The sequence below is a fragment of the Indicator indicator genome, chromosome 32, assembly GCF_027791375.1.
Source record: "Indicator indicator isolate 239-I01 chromosome 32, UM_Iind_1.1, whole genome shotgun sequence".
Taxonomy (NCBI): domain Eukaryota; kingdom Metazoa; phylum Chordata; class Aves; order Piciformes; family Indicatoridae; genus Indicator; species Indicator indicator.
In genome coordinates, this window is record NC_072041.1 from 672,931 (window position 1) to 696,238 (window position 23,308).

The 23,308-nt window shown below is 57.9% G+C and overlaps 1 protein-coding gene across 1 annotated transcript in view; it reads right to left on the minus strand.

Moving 5' to 3' along the window:
• Nucleotides 1-323: 323 nt before the first annotated feature.
• The window catches only part of AJAP1 (adherens junctions associated protein 1), a 28,555-nt gene continuing 5,570 nt past the window's right edge, over nt 324-23,308 (minus strand). Inside the window, exons 3-7 of the mRNA XM_054394818.1 lie at nt 17,661-17,902; nt 14,328-14,992; nt 3,353-3,440; nt 1,823-2,065; nt 324-396 (exon numbers count right to left, since the gene is read on the minus strand). Coding sequence (XP_054250793.1) covers nt 324-396; nt 1,823-2,065; nt 3,353-3,440; nt 14,328-14,992; nt 17,661-17,902 — 1,311 coding nt within the window. The remainder of the gene's footprint in view (nt 397-1,822; nt 2,066-3,352; nt 3,441-14,327; nt 14,993-17,660; nt 17,903-23,308) is intronic.

A 23,308-nucleotide genomic window follows, 5' to 3' on the forward strand; every position in this document is an offset into this window, starting at 1 on the left:
AGCTCTGGCCTGTCTGTAATTCACCTCCATGGAAAAGCTTTTGTGGTACCCCAGATCCCCGCTGTGATGGGAGATGTGCCTGCCCCCCCCCGGCCGGGTGAACCTCCCTGGTCCCACATCCCAAAAGCAGCGTGAGCAGGGGGATGGGGCAGCGGGCAGGGCAGGGCAGGGCAGGGCAGGGCAGGGCAGGGCAGGGAAGGGAGTGGCTGGTGCCGGGCAGGGGCCGGCGGGCAGGGGCCAGGAGCAGGGGGGCACACTTACGTACCAGGAAACAGCCCGACGGCGTCTGCCCTGCCCCCAGGACTCAAACAGGCTGCGGCCAGTCAGCAGGAGATTTCAAACCATTTCTCAGACACAAAGGCCACGGGAATAAGATGCCGGTCAGAAGAGGAGGGTCTGCAGCGAGCAGAGAGAGGGCTTGCAAGTGCTGCTGGGCAGGGCACAGGGGGCAAGCCCAGCTGGGCAAGGCACCAGGGGCAAGCCCAGCTGAGCAGGGCACAAGGGGCAAGCCCAGCTGGGTAAGGCACAAGGGGCAAGCCCAGCTGGCCTGCTGCAAAAATCAGTGCTTTTAGAAGGGGGAAAAATGAAAGTAGAGCTTTGGATGGCCTTGGGCACCAGGGTGGTGCAAAGCAGAGACAGAGGAATCAAAAGCTGGAGTGGAGCAGTGAATGCCTTAACCCCTCTGGAGGGAGTGAAAATCCCTCCAAAAGCTCCCAGCACCTTCTGAGGCAGCCAATTGCTCTGGGGGGAGCTGACCCCAAACAGCAGCAGGGCATCTCCTATCTGCCACCCTGCCACTCCATGGGTCCCACATGGGGCTGCCATGCCCATCCCCTGCAGGGGTCTGCCCGACAAGTCACTGAGGCCAGCAGGGTCCCAGGAAGCATCACTTGATGCCAGGAAAGCACCAAAGCCCTTCCAGCCAGACAAGGGCACCCTGGCACCTCAGCCCAACCCCATGCACACCTTCCATGAAATGGTTTGAAACCCCCTGCCAGTTCTCTGCCCTCAGTGAGCTGAGGACAGCCTGGGCAGTGTGACCCAGCAGGCCCCCATGCACAGGCAGAGGATGAGGGCTAAGAAGGTGTCTGTCCAAGCCTGCTTCTGTCCTTCACGCGAGGCAGACATCAGCTATGGGTGGCATACACACACCACCACCCAGCTGGGCTGCATGGGGCACCAGTGCCTGTTTGCTCCCTCCACACCCCTCCTCCTGGCATCTCCTCCAGCTTTGGTGGGGAACAGCATTTACTGCATGGAGAGACTGCATCAGCACCCAGCCAGCAGGCATTGGGAGCCAGCCCAGGGTGCTGGCAGAGGTCATTGTGACTACCTCCCTCTCCGGGCCTGCCAAGGAGCACACAAAGCCAGGGCTGGCATCTCTCACACCATGCCACCAGCCCCTCCTCATTCCTGCATCGCTGCTTCAAGCCAGACAAATGGTCCCTTGGCTTCCACCCCTGCCCCCCAATCCATCACCAGGCTCATCCGCAGCCCAGCAGCTCTTGTGGTGCCACTCAGCAGGCAGCAGACTGCTGGAAGATGGATCCAGTGGCATTTATGTGCTGGCAGTGGCAGCTGGGCAGCACAAAACGCTCTGTGCCCAATGCTGCCAGGGCTTGGCTGAGCTGCTCACCCATCCTCATCAGCAGGAGGAGAGGTGCAGCGGCCATGCCCGCAGGGTGGGTGAGCATCACAGCCTGGAGAGCCGGAGGAAGGCAGCTATGCTGTGTGCCCTCAGGTCATCTCCCACCCCTCCAACAGGCACCTCCCCTGGCACCAGGGAGGCACGGCGCTCCCCGTCCCAGGGTGGCCACCTCACCTGTTTCCGTTGAAGGTTGTTTTGTAGTCCCCAGGCGAGCGCAAGGCCTCCTCGGCGTAGAGGGGCACAGGGGTCCGCACGCACTCGTGGGAGCACTGCAGGCTCTCATTGTAGGCTGTGAAGATGTCGAGGGTGCTGGGTACGCGGGCGGGCGCGAAGTCAGTCAGGTTCTGGCAGCTCTCCTCCTGCTGGTCCAGTTTGCGCTGGTGGCTGTTGCGCCGCGGGCGCCCGCTCTGGGCACAGCTGGGTGGGCAGAGGGCACCATGAGCAGAGTGGTGGAACTGTTTTGGTTGGGAAAGCTCTCTGGCAGCATCGACCCCAAGCACCAACCCAGCACCACTGTGGGCATTAAACCATAGAATCACAGAACCACTGAGGCTGGGAAAGACCTCCAAGATCATCTACCCAACACCTCTATCACCACTGGACCATGTCCTGAAGTGCCAGCTCTATCCATTCCTTGAACAGTGCCAGGGATGGGGGCTCCACCACTTCCCTGGGCAGCCTGTGCCAATCCCTGACCACTCTTGCAGAAAAGAAATGTTTCCTAATCTCCAACCTAGCCCTCCCCGGCCCAATTTCAGGCCATTTCCTCTCATCCTATCACCTGGCCCTGCTATCTGACAATGGAGGTGAGCACTTTAAAGCCTGGGGAGGGAGCTGGCTCCTCACCAACCTGCTTCTCCACTTCCCCCTGGGTGCAGGAATGGATCTGCTGCAGCTCCTGGGGAGAGCTGGAGTGGGCAGAGAGGGCAGGAGGAATGAAGGGCTGGCACTGAGCATGGCATGGCAGCCTGGTATGGCACAGCAGCTCTCCCACCAGCCCTGAGCTGCGGCCATATCACTCCCCCAGCCAGGCTGACCTCAAAGTAGGGCACTGTCCCTGGGAAAATAGGTAAGCAGCACTGCCTGGAGCACCGAGCTAACCTATTTTGCCACACACCCTGCCATGCTGAGAGCACAAACAGGAGCAAATTAAGCTGGAGGAGAACATGAACGCTCCAGGGGATGGGGCACGATTCAACCTGGTGGCACCTGAGAGCTCAGAAGGTGCCCTGCAGTCCTTGGAGACTCAGGGAAGGTCAAAAAAGTGCATCTGGAGCTTGCTGAGCCAGGCTGGTGTCTGAGGAGCAGCAGCAAAGCCACTTGAGCAAGGTGGCAGAGGAAGATGCCACCCAGTGCCAGGCAGGTCCTGGCATGATTGTGGGGACACCCACTGTGGCCCAGTGCATGACTCTGACCTCATCACATTGCAGCCACTCAGCCCCCCAGCAGCAATGTGCACGTGCCCCATGTGGGACTTGGCCACCCAACCCTGGCCACCTGCTGGTGCCCAAAGCCACCCACCAGAGGGGCACAGATGGCTGAGGGTGCTTCAGCCTCTCTGGAGCTTTCAATATCAACCCCCCACATTTTCTCCTGTAATGCCATGGGCTTCAGTGCTCATGCCTAGAAAGGTGTCCCTGGCCCCACCTTGCTCGCATCCTCCTGCCACCCCCCAAAGCCCAGCAGCCCCAGGAGGAACCTTACCAGTTTTTTAAGACAAGAGTTGTTATCAGAGCAGCTATGACCATGATGAGGGACACTGTAATAGTGATGATCTGATGAACTGCCAGACCTGTGGAGAGAAAAATGAGACAGTGGGCACAGGAGCCCCCCAGCACAGAGACTTTCAACTACCTCCCAACACGGAGCTGCCCACAGCCCGCGGCAGCGGCGGTGCCATCCTCCCTCCTGCCTTACATAAACTCATCTCTGAGCTCCTCACTCCCTCGCTTCTCAAGTCTGCTCCTTGTCAGCCCGCATTAGGCACGAAGAAGGGAAGAGATGTGAGGACGTCTCCCCTCCGGGACGGAAAGGGAGACTCGGTGCAGCCCTGCGGGGGGTGCGCACTGAGCCGGCGCCGGCCGCGCTCGGGGTGGGCTCCTTCGCTCCCGGTTCACCTCTCGCAGGCTATCGCTTCTTGGCTCCTGCCTCCCTCCTAATGAGCAGTTTGGAAACAAAAGCATCTCCGTGTACAGGCTGCTGGTGATTTCGTGCTGCTTTACAGTTGCAATTTGGTAATGAAATGATTTCGCTGGCTGCAGCCCAAAGATGTGCTGCTCTGCACAGGCAGATGTTGCAGCTCCTGATAGAAGGGAGTTTGATAAATCACCAAGTGTCAGCAGGACAAGGGAACAAGCAGCAGAACACTGAGAGGGATCTGTGCATCTGTGCAAGACATGCCCAGCACTGCCAGCTTCTGGGGCTGTATCTGTGGCTGCTGCTTCCCACACGAGAGCATGCCAGCTCCCAGACGGCTGCCACAGCCTGGCCAGAGCCAGGGGTGCCCGTGGGGCTGCCCTGGCTGCAGACCCAGGAAGGAGGTGGGCAGATGGCTGCCAGCCTGCCCAGCCACGGGTCTCAGCAGTGAACTGGCTGCAGGAGCTTTTCCAGCATCCCTTCCCCAGTAAAGATGGCATGTGCCAGGCGTGCCCCCTTCCTCTGAGGACAGAAAACTCTCCTGGGAGAGATGGGATGGTGGTGGCACCTCAGCCCAGCTTGGAATGCTGCTTGCTGTGGGGACTTTATGCTCCCATGGGAATATCACCCAGTGACTTCCCAAGGCTCTCCCACACCTCTGTACTGCAGATTTGGGGCCAGGCTATGGCTCCCCAGCTTTTAGCCCTGCACACCCCACAGCCCTGGCAGGCTGGCACAGGCCTGGCAGCAGCAGGCTGGGTAATTAGGGCAGACGAGATTCAGCAGCAGCATTTCCAACCATGGCTCATGCTTCTTGCTCTGCTGCTTCTCTCCAAGGACAAAAGTTTTGCCTCCCTTGAAATTCCTTCTCTGTCTGCCCCTGCTCATCTCCACAGCCCAGGGGGCTTCGTGTCCCTGCCCACGCTGCTGACAAGACTCATCAAGGGAGAAAAGCTGCTCCAGACTAGCCAGGCTCCCAGGGCAGAGCTGCCACCTCCTCTGTGCTCGGTGCCTCCCAGAGCTGCTCATCCCCCAGAAAGAGCACAGAAAGTGCATCTGGCCTGGGGAAGAGCAGGGGAAGAGCCACGTGAGGCTGCTGAGACCCACAGTGACAACCCAGGGGAGGTGGAAGCTGCTGGCTGTGGGTGCACAGAGGAATCTACTCACCTCCTGAAGACCACCTCCAGCATCCACCATCAGGAGCACAAGTGTGGGGGGCTTGAGGGGGCAGCCCAGCTTTCATCAACCCTACCAACACATGCCTCAGCACCACACCTCACCACCCACCATCAACTTCCTTGGTTGGCACTGCCCAGGCTGCAGGATCCAGGCCTCCTGCTGGCTGCTTCGGGAGGGAGGTGCAGACCCCTCAGGATGCTGAGATCCATCAAATCCCAGATTGTGATCCCTGACGCCAGCCTGCAGACACACCTCTTTAGGAAGCACTGATGACTGTGCTGCCAGGATGCATTCTGGGCATAAATCAGGAATGTGAGTCCTGACAGTGGGATGTGATAAACCCAAGGTCACCTTTGGCAGGTCTGATTCACAAAACATGCCTGGTGCCAAGCACTGGGGCAGCGATTGCCCAGGAGAGGAATTCCCTGCCAGCCCCAGGATGCTTGGGAAGGACCAGTAGGAAGGGAATGGAGAGATGGCACCTACCCTGGTGACCACAAAGCTCTGGAGGATGGTGCAACAGAAGCCCTCACCCCAAAATGAAAGCAGCAGGGTGTCTGGAAGGAAGCACCTGGAATCTTTTAGCACTGTGCCAGAGGATACACCATGGGAGAGCTGTGAGAAGAGTTGGGGGGAAGGGCTATGATCCCAACAGGTTTGAAGGAGAAGACATGGTCTGGAGTGGGAGGCAGCAGCAGATGTCAGCCACACCATGGACATCACTGCTGAAGAGGTCTTCTAGAGGTAGGACCGAGGAGAAATGGCTTCCCAAAGGGCAGTGCTTCCAAAATGCCATGCTCTAAAATGCCAGCCCTCTGGATCCTGGCATGGTTCCATTGCCAAGCCAGCAGAAGGCTGGAGCCCAACAGAATGGGAGGAGCTGCAGGATGCTGCCAACCCCATGCAATCTGGGGTTCTTCCTCTGCTCCTCAGGGCTGCAAGATCCCTCTCTGGGATGCCACTGGACAGAGGGATGGAGGGAGGGAAGGAGGGAGGGAAGGAGGGAGGGAAGGAGGGAGGGAAGGAGGGAGGGAAGGAGGGAGGGAAGGAGGGAGGAGGAGGGAAGGAAGGAGGGAAGGAAGGAGGGAAGGAAGGAGGGAAGGAAGGAGGGAGGGAGGGAAGGAGGGAGGGAGGGAAGGAGGGAGGGAGGGAAGGGAGGGAGGGAAGGAGGGAGGGAGGGAAGGAGGGAGGGCTGCTTGACAGCCCTCATGCCCTAGCCAAGCCGAGGTAGGGATGTGTCAGGGTTACTTTTCTCTCTCACTCCAGTACCTCTCTGCTCATGATTTCTTTTCTCCATTCCCTCCCAGTTACATTGCCGTTGGTTCCAACAGGCTGTGACAAGGCTCCTCCCGAGAACGGCTGGCAGGAGCAGCTGCCAGGACAAAGCAGGTCAGGGAAGCAAACACAAGGGCTGAGGATGGTGGTGGTGGGGAATGGAGAGGACCCAGCACCCACCTTCTCCACCCAGTCCCAGCTCCAGCAGGGTCCCACACCAGGAAGCAGCCGTAGGGATTCATGCTCTCAAGACGGAGACCCAGCACAGCCTTGCAGAAACCATCCCTGTTTCTGCAGGCTGGGGTGGGCTCTAAATCATCCTCACCCATGGGGACACAGCTCTGGGTGGGCTGGATCACTCCGGAGCCACCAAGCCCAGAGCTGTGTGGGCTGTGGGTCCCTGGGAGCCGCGTTTCGATGGATCTGAGGAGCACAGCCAGCAGCTCCGTGCCGGGTCAGGAGCGACGCCCACCCCGGCAACATCCCAGCCGCATCCTTGGCTGCAATCTTGGAGCAGCTCCCAGTGGGCCACTGCGAAAAAGATAAAAGGGAAGCCTCTAAAAATAAGATGAAACCATCCCAGTGCCCGATGGCTTTGAAAAGAGGAGCGGCGCCGGCAGCGGAACCTCAGAGGGGCTGGGAGCCGTGGCAGAGGCCGCAGGGACAGGGCAGGACCCAGCCCTGCCTTCAGTCCTGGCACTTACGTCAGGGGGGAGGCAGAACAGATTGCAGGTGGCTGCACCCAGGGAAGGATGGCAGCTCCTCGGAGCAGGACACATGGATTTAAGAAGGGATGGATAATTTTAGACTCCAGCACATCCATAAGGTGCCATATGCAGCGGTGTGGAAGGAAGCTCCTCGCATCCATCACACATCGGTTCTACACCAGAGCCCAGGGGCATGGCAAGGGGGTGGGGAAAGTTTTTCCCAACACCATTAACCCCATGGACGGGATGGGAAGCGAGACCTCCTGGGTAACTGGGATGAGCTACTGGGTTAACTGGGATGATTCCTGGGCAGCCCTATAGCAGTGCCCACTGCCATTCATGGATTCATAGCATAGGTTGGGAGGACCTTCAAGCTCATCCAGTTCCAACACCCTGCCATGGGCAGGGACACCTCCCACCAGCCCAGGTTGCTCAAGGCCTCATCCACCCTGGCCTTGGGCACCTCCAGGGAGGAGGCATCCACAGCCTCCTTGGGCAACCTTTTCCAGTGTCTCCCCACTATCATTGTCAAGAATTTCTTCCTCATCTCCAGTCTCAGTGTGCCCTCCTCAAGCTTCAGCTGCACTAACAGCTCTTCATCCTGACTCCACAAATGTGTCAGATCCTTTCTCCTAGGCCTTCAAAGAAATATAGAGAAGCATACAGAGCAAAATCGAACAGAAATATCCAACCTGCCAGGGAAGGAGCTAATGAATGTGGCATCCTGGGCGAGGGGAGCATCCCATAAGGGAAACAGCACCAGGGGGTGAGCTGAGATGAAAGAGAGATGGCTGTGAAGAGCAAAGCATTATTTTAAACACAGCCCTAGGAGCCCAATCTGTCTGAAGGAAAAGGGACCAGAAGGAGAAAAATCGATAGTTCATAAAGCAAAATTACCCTCCTCTTCCTCTCTTCCTCCAGCGTGGGAAGGCTGCCGCCCAGCACCTAACTCACAGTGAAAGCTGCACCCCCAGAAGATGGAGCAGAGAAGCTGGAGGCAGGAACCAGGCTGTCTGGGTTGGTTTGCTCACCTCCGTGGCAAAGGTTGCAGCTGGCAAAGGTTGCAGCTGGCAAAGCTCAGCCCCAGTGAGAGTTAATTCTTCCTCAACAGCCACAGGAGAAAGGAGCGGCGGGAGGGGCAGGGGCTGGCGTGGCACCGGGGAGGAACTCTGGGAGCTGCCGCCCCACCCGGCCCCGGCGGCTAGAACGGCCCCGGCAGCTAGAACGGCCCCGGCTCCGCCAGCGTCCCTCTGACAAGGCTTTTACCAGGCAATTTGACGCAGTGACCATTTAACTGGAGGGTAATTACAGGAGAAGTATTTAATGGAATCGAAAGTGTGTCCAAGCCCCTGCGCTTCTGCTAGTGCAGCAGAATTTAAAGTGCTCCTGCCAGCAGGGAAAGCTCTTCAAAGGTGCTCTTTGAACCCGTGCAAATGCTGAAATATTGCTGGCTTTTTCCACTCTCCTGCTGTCTGAGCACACTCTGCTCTTACAGGGGGTGCTTCTCGCAGTGGGACCCATCCTCACCATCCCCAGCAGCCACACACCAACACCCAAACTCAACTCCAGATTCCCACCAACTCCTGAAGGCGAGTGGGTGCCAGGGCTCGGTTTGCTCTGTGGTGTTTTGAAGCCCATCTGTGTGGCACCGAGATGAAAGTGCTGAGTTTTGGCCTTTCCAGCCACCTTTTGAAATGGCTCCCGGACAGCTCTGCATCAACAGAATTAATTCCATGAGCAAATCCATTCTGGAGTGATGTCTTGCTAGCGTGGAAGCACGAGGTGGCAGCCAACAGGAGATATAGGCTCTTAATTAAAAACAAAGAGAACCTCCAGCCCCCAAGGCCTTTATTTCCACAGCTCTGCTTAGGGAGACCACATTTTTCATTTTCCCAATAAAAACAGCTACGAGCAGCAGTTCTTTGAAGACCCTTGTCAAGGCCTCTAAGCTGCATAAAATTAAAAAAAAGGCCAAATAGCTCCATTTTATTTTGGAGAGCTTGGTCCTGAGTCAGGCAAACAACCCACACCCTGGGTGGGTACCTGCTGCCTTCACCTGGGAGGATGCAATGAAGGACCACAGCCCCTTCCTGCATGTGGATTATTGCTTCCTTGCTCCTTTCTTCCCCACCCCAGCCTTCCCACAACTCCCAGTTTGAGCTGAAATGCCAAATCTTCTCAATAAGCTCAGAGCGGGGAGGGGGGGACCCATCCAGCATCACCAGGGCAGTCTCAAGAGGCAAGTGCTGGACTGCAGCAGGTTTCCATGTGCATGGTCAGGCTTTAACACCTTTCCCTCTCAATCCTCGAGCAAAGCATCACATCCAGTTGAGAACTATCCCAAATAGGCTCCCAGTAACCAGCATTGCAAAGAAAGCGGCTCCTGAGAGCAGCTGAAGATTGAGAGGGAAATGACAAACATGCAGATGGAAGTGGTGCTGTGCCCACTTTTCCTGCCCAAAATAACCTTCTAAGCCATTTCCACAGTGAATATCACAGCCCGTGCAGCAGCCAGCACCCAGCACTGCCACCATGCCTGCACCCTGTCCTGCACCCAGCTCAGCACCGCAGCAGGCAGACCAGCACCCTGTGTCCCCCAGCCTGGTGGTTACACCACAACCTGCTGCCCACAGCAGCTATATCGGCGATGGAGCCCTCTTGGGTGGCTCAGCAACTGCCCATGGCTCCCTGCCCACATCCCTGCAGGCAAAATACAGCTGGAAGAGCCTGGAATGGGGAACAGCTGGGCAGAGGGCTCCACAGAGCCTCCTCAGAGAATCAGGTACCACTGGGATGGCAACAACTGCAGAGGATCCACTCTGCTCCAACCCAGTGGGGCCTGCTGAGCCTGGCAGCTGGCTGCTTGCCCTGGGCATTGACCCCAGATGACTTTGGACACAGGGACATCAGTGCCAGTGGCTGCTCTCTCCAAAGTGTGGTTGTCTTGTGGAGCTCAACATCCTGTCCTCATCTCTGCCACGAGGTTCCTGCCCTGGGTAGCCAGGATGCCTCCACCTTCTCCTCAGCATTGCAGAGAGGCTGGGCAAAGTGCTCCAGAGGCAATTCCCCAGCTGTCAGCAAGCCCCCCGATCCCCAAAGCCACAGCCAGCCAATAAAAACCACTGTCAGACACCTGGAGCACTGTGTGGCTGCTCAGCAGCAATCAGCCAGGATCTTCCCCCAGGTCCCAGGGGGGATCAGCCTGGCTTGGCTGTGACATGAACCCTGCTACCCCTCAACAGCTTGTGAGAAAAATCATTTACCCAAAGCAGGAGGGTCAGATACAGGAGAGGAGACAGGGCAGGAATCTTCTCAGGACAGCTTGTTCCAGTGCAAAGCCTCCACTGTGCCAGGAAAGTGTCCTGGGGCTGCTGCTCTGAGCACCCCCTCGCCTTCAGAGCAGAGTTTGGGCAGGCAAAGCCTCTCCATTTCCCACCTGCTAAATCAGGGTGATCGACTCCAAAGCCCAGCCCCGTGAGAATTCCTCCTCCTGAAGCGAAAACACAGCTCTTCAGCAGCAAGAACCCACCGAGGCTCCTGGACACCTCCCGGTATTTGGAGCTGGGCTGATGAAAGGAGAGAACATCCTCCTGCTGCCACTGCTGAGGAACAGTGCTGCCAAGAAGGAAGATCCTAGAGGCTTATGCTAAAGACACTGGGACTTATCTGCTCAGGTGTTACAGTAAATATCAGCGAGCAGTAAATACTTGAGAGAGCAGCAGAGGGGAGCTGCTGGCTGGCTCAGACACACGTGGGTGCCGGCAGAGACAGCCACACGCACCGCAGCTGCTAATCCCGTGGAGAGAGCGGGTCCTGCTCCCTCGGCTCTGCTCTGGCTGCAGCCACCTTCCTCCAGCCTTCGGGAAAACCACAGCCTTACAAGGGATCCTTTGGGACCCTCTCGGGACACGCAGCTAGTGGGTGCTGACCTGGGTGATCTCATCCACCCCCATCAGCTCCTCTCCAGCCCCCTGCTGCGCCGCTCCCAATGCCTTTGCAGGGCGGATCAAAGCGGCTGCTCCATCCCCACCGCCCAGGGTCTTCTTTTAAACACATTTATCTTTAATTAATTCCTTTGAAGCCTTCTGCAGCTGCTATCTCCTCGCATCCAGCAACCCCTCATAGCCAAGCCAGGGTCATCTCCCAGCAAATGTCTCTTTATCATTATTTTTATTCCTGATAAGCTCCAGGCCAGGGATGGAGAGGGGGCAGATGGCAGGCTGGGGCACACCATGAGCTCAGGGCTCTGGCTGCTGGCAATGGGAGGTGCCCATAGATTCATAGAGTGGTTTGGAAGGCACCTTCAAGATCATCCAGTTCCAAGCCGCTGCCATGGGCAGGGACACCTCCCACCAGCCCAGGCTGCTCAAGGCCTCATCCAACCAACCTGGCCTTGAACAGCTCCAAGGAGGGGGCATCCACAACCTCCCTGAGCAGCCTGTTCCAGTGTCTCACCATGTCAGTGCCCACAGCATCCCCCACAGCAGTACCCACACAGCTCCCCACCTCCATTCTGGAGCATTCTGGCAAGCAAACCCATCCCCAGGAAGAGAGCTCCCCTGGGCACCAGCTCCATCCCGAGCGCAGCAGCGATTGAGCCACCATTCAGTGGCAGTGGGCACAGAGAGGCTCCTGCCTTAGACACCACTTAGGGGTTTAATTAAAGGCAGTTTTACTCTAATAACACTGAAAGGAGAGGCTCAGCCAGCACGATCCCTGCTTCCCCCTGACAGTCTCTCATTCAGTTTTCTCTTTTCCTCTCATTTTTTGGCTATGCCCACAGTCCAGGAGGATGCTCTGCCATGGTGGAGGAGCCCAGCCTGCCAGGAGCATGGCCACCCTGGCCAGGCTCCAGGCAAGGCTCCAGCCAGCCCCTGCAGCACCCTACAATTTTCATTCTTTCTCTCTTTCCCTGCCCCACCCTCATGACACCCGAAAAAAAGCAGCATGGTTCAGAGAGCAGAAGCACAAACTACGCCTGGGTGAGCATCGCACATCCCCAGCTGACTGCCAGCAGCACTCTGCTAGGCACCGAGCGGCAGCGGTGGCACTGGGACAAGCACACCTGAGCCACAGGTTACCCAAAACACCCCTTGGCATGGCAGCACCCATACTGCACCACGGTGGTGCCCACCACCTCACAGCAGCACCTGTCACCTCACAGTGGTGCCCACCACACCACAGTGGTGCCCACTGCTCCACAGCAGCCCCCACCAGCCCCTCCTTTCTCTCTGGCCATCACCATCCATCATTCGCCCGCCTCCTCTCCTATGTACGAGTGTTTGCTGTGCCAGGGGATGTTCTCCAGCTTGTTTTTGCAGCTGGTGACTCACGGGGACATTGTTTCTGTCCTTTTTTCTCTTGCTTTCCCAGCATGGAGGAGCAGGGTGAGAAGGAAGAGCTGACAGAGCAGGACTGTGCTCGTTGCTCGCCAGAGCAAGCACTGCTGCCTCCGCTGCCATGCCCCTGTACCAAGGACCCCGTGGTCCCCCAGTACCTCCAGCAGCAAGTTCCAGCAGGACTGGTTGTGGCACAGCCACGGCTTCTAGTGCCCACTGCTTCCAGACAGTGCCCACTGCTCGATCCTGAAACGTGGCACCAGCCAGGAGCTCCTCGGGGCTCTCCTGGGAGCTCAGCCCTGGCACTGGAAGGAAAAGCAGATCAGAGCTCAGGCCCTTTTCATTGTAGGGTGGACAGGCTGAGAGCAGGAGATCAGGAAGGTCCTCCCCCCGGGGCCGAGTTTATCGCGTCCGGCACGCAGCACAAAGCAGTTAATTAGCAAACGCTGCGCTGCTGGAGGAAGCTCCTAATGAGAGCTGAGAGCTGCAGATTAGAGCAGCCGCCCCGGGGAGGCTCAGGGCTGCTGCTCTCTGCCGAGCTGCCGGACAGGGCTGGCAGCCGTGGTGGCACTGGCAAGACAGTGGCGGTGCTGGCACACCGATGGCATTGCCAGCCGGCTTGCCCTCACCTAACCGAGGCTGCCAGCTCCAAGAAGTCGTCGAGCAGCAGCTGCACAGGCCAGGAACCACCATCACGTGCTGCCCACAGGCTGCCACAGCAACCAGTCCTCCAGACCCCACACCCCCAGCACTGGTCTGGGAAGATACGGCTGAAGATGTGGTCAAGCAGCTCAGGCTGGCATTGGTGTCGGTGCTCCCTCGCTGGCTTTAACCAGCTGGCTCCAGCCTGTGCTCAGAGGTGTGTAGCTTGAGAGCTTTCTCCCCCCACTATAAATAACTCCTCTGAGGCAGCAACACGACCACGGGTGGCTTGTCTCCTCCTGCCAAGCGGGGCAGGCTGGAGAAATTAATTGGGATTAAGATTAGGCCATAACATTCTTTTTAGATTCGTCCAGGAAATCCCTGGGGGCTAAAAGCAGTCGATGCTCAGTGAATAAATTCTGTAAACTACACGGTGGTGTCCCAGGGTTTAATACCAGCAATAACAAACAGAATTTGAAATAAATGGGAAGCAGCTTTCCCAGCCACGTCCACGCAGCAGCCAGCGCAGGGGGAAGGCATTGCCCAGTGCCGGGGCTGGGCTGGGGATGGAGACAGCTGAAGGGGAAAGCACAGCAAGAGGCTGCGGAACGCCCCCGACCGCTGCGCTGAATCAGAGCTGCTCTGCTGCTGCTGCCCCCCAGCTGCTCGTGTTTAACAGCACAGAATCCAGCCTGGTGGGGTTGGAAGGGACCTCTGGAGATCATCCAGACCACCCCCACTTGTTCCAGCAGGGCACCCACGGCAGCTTGCCCAGGATCGCAGTGTCCAGGGTGGTCTGGAATCTCTCTACAGGAGACTCCACAACCTCTCTGGGCAGCCTGCTCCAGGGCTCCAGCACCCTCACACCAAAGAAGTTTCTCCTCCTGTTCAGGTGGAGCCTCCTGGGTTCCAGTTTGTGCCATTACCCTTTGTCCTGCCACTGGACACCACTGGCAAGAGCCCAGCCCCATCCTCTTGCCCCCCCACCCTTTAGCTCTTGCCCCCCCACCCTTTAGCTCTTGCCGAGCATTGCTCAGATCCCCTCTGGGGCTGCTCTTCTTCGGGCTCTCAGCCCCAGGGCTCTCAGCCTTTGCTCCTCACAGAGCTGCTCCAGGCCTCTCAGCAGCTTTGCAGCCCTCACTGGACTCTCTCCAGTACTTCCTTATCCCTTTTCAGCTGGGGAGCCCAGAACCGCTCCCAGTACTCCAGATGTGGTCTCACCAGGGCAGAGTAGAGGGGAAGGGATAGCTCCCCAGACCCACTGGCCGCACTCCCCAAGCATACACCGTCCGTGCAGCACCGCCAAGGGAACTAATGCTGCAGTGAGCCCTGCACCGCGATACCCCCACCTCCCCCCCCTAGCCCTCCGCATTTAACCCCTGCTGCCCCAGCAGGCCCTACCTGTGCTGTCTCCCAGCCCGCGGGGCGGGCGAGCGTCCTTGCCACCGCTGCTGTGGCCGGCGGCCGGCTCGGCGGTGCTGGTGCGGCCGGGGCTGCTGCGGGGCACGTCCGCACCGGGCACCGGAGCCAGGGTGCTGGGGGGCACGCGGGGCGGCGTGGCAGGGGCGGGGGCAGCGGCAGCGGTGGTGGTAGTGGTAGTTGCGGCGGTGGTGGTGGCGACGGTGGTGGCAAAGGCGCCGGGCAGAGTGCTGCTCTCCAGGGAGTCCTCCTCGCCTGTGGGGCCCCAGACGATGACCTCGGGCAGCGCCGTGGGGCGCCCGTCCCAGGGGGCAAAGCCGCGGCCGCGCAGGTGCCGTCGGCCCCTCCGGGAGCGGGGGCGGCGCAGGGGGCGGCCGGCGGGCAGCGGGGCGGCGGGCCGACGGGGGCGGGGTCTCTGTGTGGTGGGGGGCACCGGGGTGCAGTTCCAGGGGTGCCCGGGGCGCCGCAGGTCCTCCCCGCTCCCCGTGCCCCACAGCGAGGCGCGGGACAGTCTGTGTCGGAGCGCCGGGCGCGGCGACAGCCTCCCGCCGGTGCCGCTGGCGGCGGGCTGGCAGCTGGCGAAGTCCATGGCTAGGTGGAACATGGCTATTAAAATCCAAGCATGGCTTCCGAGCGGGCAACCTGACCTGTGGGCAGACAGGACCTCGTTAGACGGGCAGGGGAGCAATCCAAGCATCCCTCCCCAAGCCCAGCCACACAAAGCAGCCCCTGGAATAGCAGGAAGGTGGTACCAACACCCTCCTGCCGTGCTCCAGCCTGTATCCCACGAGAGGGCACTGCAAGGTGACCTGCACCCACTCCTCACCCTCTTCCCACTGCAAACCCACCACCAGCACCACAGCAAATCAAGAGCTCCCATCAGAAACCACAACTCTGCTGCATTCCAGTGGATCTGGGAATGACTAGAGGGTGGCTTGTGCCACAAAGTGCCCTGAGGGAGCAGCCAGTCCCAGGCCTTTTGGATGAATTATCTAAAGCAGATGGCACAAGTGGAGCACCAGCAGCAAGAGCCTTTGCTCTGAGGTCTCTGAGTCATAGAAGCACAGAATGGTTTTCGTTGGAAAAGACCAAACTGGAGGCTGTTTCCTCCCATCCTGTCTCTTGTTCTTTGGGAGAAATGACTGACCCCTAACTAGCTCCAACCTCCTTTCAGGGAGTTGTAGAGAGCCAGATGGTCTCCCCTCAGCCTCCTCTTCTCCAGGCTGAGCAACCCCAGTTGCCTCAGCTGCTCCTCACCAGCCCTGTTCTCCAGACCCTTCCCCAGCTTTGTTGCCCTTCTCTGGACCTACTCCAGTGAGTCACTGGGGAGCCTGGTCCCTGTTCCCTAGGCAAGGTATAAGCCCATGGAGGGCACCAATCCCTCAATGACCTGAAGCAGGACAGCCTCTGGCCCATGGCCTGTGGCTGTCCACACTGTAGCAGGACCACCTTGGAGCGAATCGGTACTCAGAGCCCAATGTGACCTGGTGGCATTATGACCCTCTCAGCAAAGCCTCTGCCCTGGCAGGGGAGGAGGAGCAGCTCCTTTCCCTGCTCTTGCTGTGCCAGTGGAACTGCAAATCAGGCTGGCTCAGGATTTCTGCTCTTGCTTTGATGTAACGTGCCACCACCACGTCATGTCACATCACCTCAGCTCATGTCAGCCCCCTCTGCCTTTCTCAGCAGCACCACACCTTGCAAGGCTCAGCTCCACTCAGGCCTCCTCCTCAGATGCTCCCACACACAAAGAAGAAAAACAGTAAGAAAATGCCTGAGACGCACAAATTTCTTCTCCTTTTTTTTTTTCCCTCTTTACTCCAGAGAGGGGGGAAAAAAAAGAAAAAAAAATCATTAGGCCAAAGCCCAACGAAATCTTTACTCCATTTTATTCAGCTCTTGCAGAAGCAAGACTTTTGTTGGCCTCAGCAGGAGCTAATTGGAGCTTTATCTGCCTAAAGTGACTAATCCTCCGCAGCACTGCGCCCGTGCGGGCCCCGGGAGCACGACCGAAATGTGCATCTGGTTGACAGCAGCGTTCGTACCCTCCCTGCACGCCTCAGCTGAAGGAGCTGACCTGGATACTCCCCAGCACGGGCTGGTGCTGCTCACAGGATTTCTCCTTTTCCATTTTTTTTTTTTTTCCCTAATGGGGGATTTTTTTTTTTCTCCCAAGCCTGGCAGCGTTTATTTTGGGGAGGGAAAAGGCGACGCAGGCAAAGAGTGCAGAAGGAGAAAGGGAAGAGCCAGAAACAGACAACAGCAACCAAAATAGTTCAGGCTGGGGGAGGAAGGATTGCTAAGCTTCAAAAGAAAAAAAAAAGACAAAACCAAAAAACCAAAACCCACAAACATGTTGGGATGCATGTATTGTTGGGGAGTGTGTGTTGTTTGGTTGGTTGTTTTTTAAGAGGCTGGCAGAGCAGTGGCAGTACCAGAGGGCACCACAAAGAGCACCCCCCCGTGTGCAGTGTAGCTGCAGTGCCACAGGCAACAGTCCATCGAGTCAGGAGCTTCCAGTGAGAGCACTGAGCACAGCTTCACCTTCACAGCGACCATTCACTCCAGCAGCACCTCAGGCTCGATTTTAGCCTCTGCCTGGTTTCCCAGCACCACCCTAAATGTCTCCTTGCAGGGAGGGACAGGTGCCAGGCACCTGGCTGTTGCCACTCTCTCCCTGTATAACACCTCTGACACCCAAACCTCTGCCCTACCCTCTGTGAGCAAGCAGCACTTCGCTGAACAGCTGCTGCATGAGGGGGAGGGGAGGATGTGCCCAGCCCAAACTGGGTGCTCACCAAACCCCAGCTGCTGCGTGGAAGCTTCTCAAAGACAAAATGCCAGCTCTTGGTACCCAGGGTTGGCAGCTTGCAGGAAAAACAGATTTTTCCTCTCTTCACAGCTCCTCCTGCTTGCTCCTGACATTCTCAAGCTGTAGCAATGGCAGCCCCCACCTCCTGAGCACTGCTGCAGGTCATGCCAGTAGCTCATGCCTGAGCATGGCAGGCAGTGCCAGGTGACATGTAAACACAGGAATGTGCCCTGCTGCTGGCATCAGCCCCCAGACCAGAGTCTGTGTTGGTGGGCACATGCCAGGGGACATCCCCAGTTCAGCACAAGGCAGGCAGAGCCCCCAGCAGCAGCCTGTCCTGTCCCAAGGACAGCCTGGGTCACCTTCCTCTCCGTGTCCCTTCTGTGACACCAGCCAAGGAGCTGTCACCCCAGGAGCTGTCACCCAGCAGTGTCCTCCCGACCACCCGGCAGGCTGGCACGGCCCCAGGCGGTGGCTGTGGGGATGGGAGGGCCGAGTGCAGGTACCTGGGAGGATTCTGCGTGGCGTGCAGTCTTGTGAGGCTCGGGAGCAGCGAGGAGCAAGTGTCCTTCAGAATAAATAGCAGCGTGTAGGAGTTGCTGTTGTCCTGGCAACGCAGCGCTCTGCTCGGCGTGGGATGCGGCAGCGCCCGCCGGGGCTGCTGGCAACCAGGGACCCCAGGTTTGGCCACACCACTGTCCTCCCCTCCCTGGCACCCGTCCTGCTCCCCCGGTCCCGGCTGAGCACCCTGCCACAGAGGGCGGTGCGAGAGGTGCATCCCAGAGGGACACATCCCACCTGGAGGTCATAGAATCAGAGAGTTGGCTGGGTGTGAGAAGCCCTCTGAGCTCACTCAGTCCAACAGCAACCCAACCCCACCAGGGCCACCAAACCGTGGCCCCAATGCCATGGCCACACATTTCTGGCACACTACCAGGGGTGATGGCTCCACCACCTCCCTGGGCAGCCTGTTCCAATGCCTGACCACTCTTGCAGCAAACATGTTTTTCCTTCTGTTCAACCTAACCCTCCCCTGGCACATTTCAGGCCATTTCCTCTCCTTCACCACCTGAGACTAGGGAGAAGAGCCCCAAACCCCCTCCTCACTGCAGCCTCCTTTCAGGGAGCTGTAGAGAGCAATGAGATCTCCCCTCAGCCTCCTCTTCTCCAGACTAAACAGGCCCAGGTCCCTCAGCTGCTCCTCACCAGCCCTGTTCTCCAGACCCTTCCTCAGCTTTATTGCCCTTCTCTGGAAGCTTGCCCCAGAAGCCCCCAGGTTGTCCCACAAAATCCTGCTGCTCCCCACATGCCAGCGACTCCCTGCACCTCCACCTGCCCAGCACTACCATTTTTCCCTTTGCAAAGGGAGATGGGGAGTGAGGGCAGTTTTCCTTATTTCCTTCCTCATCTTGGAGTGGAATGGGAACATCATCCCCAAATACTTCTCAAACTCCAGGAAAAATTCAACAAAGCCCTGGAAGTGAGTTAAAAAAGAAGCCAGCAGCAGGGGACTGGAGATGAAATCTCTTCTTCACCTGCCTCATCTGAAGCCTTTGCTCCTGTGAACCACAAATCCACTCCTGCAGCTAATGGATGGAGAGGCACAGCCAGGGAACCTCCACTAAATATTTACCTGCACCTCGTGGGAAGCACAAGAGCAGATTCCAAGGAAATTGCTTGGATAATTACCAGCATCATGAAGCCTGAGCACTCCTAAGGTGCCCTGCTGAGCCCAGCTGAGCCAGTTTCTGGTTTAAAGGTGCTGCAGGCAGGGGAGCTGAAGGTGTTGCCCACTAAACCTGACACCTTTCAGGACCCTCCCCAGCACAAGACCCTTCTCAAACCCTTCCAGATGCAGCTGTTTGCTTTAAGGGGAGGAAAGTTGGCACTTAAGAGGAGATTAATTCCCAGGAGGCTGGAGGATGCGAGCTCACTGTGCCCTGTGCTGGTCGGGAAAAGGCTGCTGAGGCTGGCACAGAGATGCTGCCCAGCTCCTCTGGCCTCACCAACCCCATGGGCAGCAGCAATGTGGCTCTTGCCACCAAGCCCAAGCACCTTGAGCTCCTTCCTGCCAGCATGACCAAATTCCTCCCACCCCAAAGAGGAACACCCAGCACGGGCAGTGGGGCAGGATGACAACAGCTCCCAGGGACCTTCAGAGGATGGGGGCACCCCCAGAGAACCCCCAAAGCTGCGGGTAGGAGTGGGTTAATCCAGGGGCTGCAAACCCAGGTGCACAGAAACCCCTGACTTGTAATCTGCCCCAGCAAGGAACTGGGTCCACGGCCATGGAGTGGCTCTGACAAAGTGGAGAGCTCAGCCCATCAGCAGCCTGCTCGGGTCCCACCCATCCGCAGTCTCCCGCGGCTTGCTGGGGCGCGAATCCCGGCGCAGCGCCGGGCAGAGGCACCTTTTTGTGTCCCTTCCAGAAGGTCCTCATCTGCTCTCCAGCACCGGCTCCTTTCTCCACCGGCTATGCAGACACTTCACGGGCAGCGTTAAATGCAGAATAGGCTGATTTTTAATGCAGAATTATACAAATGGAGCCATTCTTCCATTCCATGCCTCCTCTTAGGTAATCTATTGGTATTGCACCGGGAAGCAAGGTTATGTCCTTGCTGGGATGATTTACGAACCGTGAGCGATTCCTATCTCCAGCCACCCAGCCAGACAGAGACAAAAGCAGCCCTGCAAGCACCCTGCTGCGAGCAGGAGCCATGGGCACGGTCACTCATCCCAGGCACAGCGAGCTCCAGAAAAAGCCTCGGGGGCAGCGTGGCTGCGTGTCCTGCAGAGGCACAGGGAGCAGGGCACGGCATGAGAGCAGCTGCAGGAGCTGCCTGCAGGAGGCCACTGCATGACTTTCACACTGGACCCAGAGGAAAAGGGAAAACTTTTGGCGGTGGCAGATCCTTGGCCCAGTCCTCGCCCGGGTGGGGACTGCAGACCTGCCACAGCTACTTTCCTCTCCCTTCACCTCTCCTTCTCCTCTCCCCTCTCCAGCCCTGCTTCCCTGTGCAGCGATGATCCATGCAGCGCAGCCACTGTCCTCTGCTGTGACACCATGGCCATTGCCATGGAAATCCACACCACCGGAGCAGAGCATCACCAGAGCTGGAGTGGAACCTCTGGAGGAAGGAAATGCACATTCCCATACAAGGATGGCACAGACCAGTGCCAGCCATCATGTGGGGAGTTACACCACAGCAGCAGAGGGTTGGAACTGGATGATCTTTAAGGTCTTTTCCAACACAAACCATTCTGTGATTCTACAATCAGAAGGAGATCTCCAGAACCACCGAGCACAGCACCCACCACATCCTGCCCTGCTCCCTGAGAGGCCAAGGACACCACCCACCCAAGCACCTCTCTCCTGAGCAGTGTTTTGCTCCAGGACAGGCTGCTCTGAGCCCAGACCCAACAGGAGCTGGGAAGTGACTCCTGACTGCGCTGTCTGCAGCCACAACTCCTTCCAAGATGATTATAAATGTGCAGAAATATGTCTGCCAAGCTCTTTAGAGCCAGGACTGGGAATTAAGGCACAAAAGCTGACACAGGGAAGCACCTAGGTAAATGAAATGTGCCACATCACTACCTGTGTATATTACAGAGCTGAGCCCCAGGATTACCTGCTAATAAAAGTGATATTTAAAACAAGTCCTAAGTTCCTTTGCTCTCCCCCTTCTCCCCACAAGTAATTAAACCAACAGCACTTCCCAGGGCACAGGGGATGGGATTTGCCATGGGGGGAAATCAACAGAGGGTGAAATAGGCTGTATCCTCACCACCACGCTCCCATGGCCAGCAGATCTGTGCCTCTTTCCCTGTGAAAATAGAGCAGCAAGAGGCTGAGGGGCAGCAAGTGCCCCCCAGGATGGAAATACAGCATAGAGGTGCCAGATCCATCCCTGCCTGCAGTTGGGGAGGGGGCAGGAGGGCAGACGAGGGGAGCTGCTGGCTGTTCTGCCTCTGTCTTGAGCTCAGCCAGCTGCAAATAAACAATTTTACCATCTGAATAGCCGCGAGTGCGGAAGGCATCATTAGCACCCAGGGCACCGCCAATGTGCTGCTGTGGGAGGAGTGGCCCTGCCAAGGCTGTCAGAGAGCAGAGCTGGCGCAGTGGTGCCAGGGCTGTGCTCACCGACCAGGCCTGTCCTTTGCCACAGGCAGAGGAAGGGCACAGCCCCAGGAGCAGCAGCCCGGGGCTGATGCTGGAGCCCACCAGTGCTGGAGCCCACCACAGGTACTGGAGCCCACCAGGGGACTGGAGCCCATCAGCACATCCCACACCATGAGGAGCAGCATAGTCTTGCAGAATAAGATAGGAATGAGGAAAAAAGGGAGAAAATGGAGAAAACTGGCACAGGTGGCATCACTGCAAAGGTAAAAGCAGGTTTGCTCCATGTGTCTCGTGGTTGCTAAAGCTGACCCAGCCTTTAAGGCCTGCTCTCAACTTCATTTCACATTCTAAAGATGCCAAGGGGACTGAGGGCTGCCCAGCACCTGCAGCTGGCCTGAGGATGGGTGTGAGACCTCAGCTAACACAGCAAGTGGGTAAATATCACCCAGGATCCCCAGCCTGGCTCAACTCACTCCAAAAGGCACAATGTGTCTCCTTGGGCTCACAGGATTACCGCAGGCAGGGAGCCCAGAAGCCATCCTGTGCCTTCAGACACAGCAGCAGCTTCACAACAAATCCCGGCCCAAACCCAGTGCTCAGATTCAGCTGCTGCTGCTCCAGCAGGAGGAGGTCCAGGTGTGGCCCAGCTCTCCCAGTAAGACAGAATCACAGAAGGCATCAGGTTGGAAGGGACCCTCAAAGGGCTTCTTGTCCCTGCTCACTGCAGGGGGGTGGACAAGACCAAAGCAGGCTGTGGTTTCGGCTGCCAGATGTTGAGAGGTGGGCTCTGGGCAAGTTGCCCCCAGATGGGGGCGGGGGTCGGTGGTCCTGCTGCCCCTCATTCCATACAGGTGACAAACCACCTTGAGCACCTGCCCAGGGAGGATGGAACTCTGGGGTGTGTATCCCAGAGCTCCCAGGCATCCTCCCCAGCATGGCTGCTGCCAGCCCAGCCGGCAAACACTGCGGGCATTAAGTGCGGCGGGGCCGGACACTGCAGCCTTCATCCCCCCGGCGGGAGGAACACTCAGCTTTTGTCCCACCCAGACAAAGGTCCTTTGTGAGTGCTGGCTTCCCAGCCCAAACCTGCACCTGGCACCCACTTATCCTGCTCAGCCCCCCCTCAAATCCAGCCCCAGCACTGGGGACCAGGCAGCAAGCAGAGCTTCAGCTCAGACACAACTCGCTGGGAAGCTGAGATTTACAAATCTGCCAAACATTTCATCCAGGAGTCACAGCCTTGAGCTCCCTCTGGGTGATATTAAAACAATTCCCAGAAATCTGAGGAAATCTGGGGCTTGTCCCCTTACTCTGGCTTCTATCTAAACCTCCTTGTGTATTTCACCACCTCGTGTGCACCACAAAACTGCTTCCCAGTCTTTGCTGCCTGACATCTACCCAGGAGGTCCCCAGGTACCTGGGACCACACTACCCTCTCCCATCACCACCACAAGAGAGGAGGAATCCTTCTGCTTTCACCAAATTCTGCACTGCTGCAGGGAGGGGCCCGTGCCACACGTCTGAGCCCAGCAAATCCATGAGCTTAGGGATCATCCCTGATGCCATACAGGGTAAATAAGTCCCTGGGTATGTTTAGCAGCTCCCCAATGCAGATCCAGGTCTGCTTCCCCCAGAGCCACAAAGAAAGGAGCTGCTTATTTCCTGGCTTTGCTCCTGAACCTCCTTCCTTCGCCACCTTCCACCCCCTGCAGCATCAGCTGGAGGATGAAGCTGGGTTTCTGCAGGGCAGTCAGACCTGCTCTTACAAAATGCCCATGTCACGGTGAGCAGGGTGCAGAGACTCAGCGCTGAGGGATGGGATGGGATCACAAAAATCCTGCCTGATTCCAGGCTGGAGCAGAAGCCTTACAAGGAGTTTTCCTCCCCTAAGCCTACAACCACCATGGCACAGTGATTTGGAGACTCTTTCAGCCCCCTGGCTCTGAAGGGACCCATGGAGAGGAAGCCCACAGTCCCAGCTGCTCCTCACACCTCTCCAGCCTCCCGGGTGGATAGCCCCAGCTTATCTTGGTT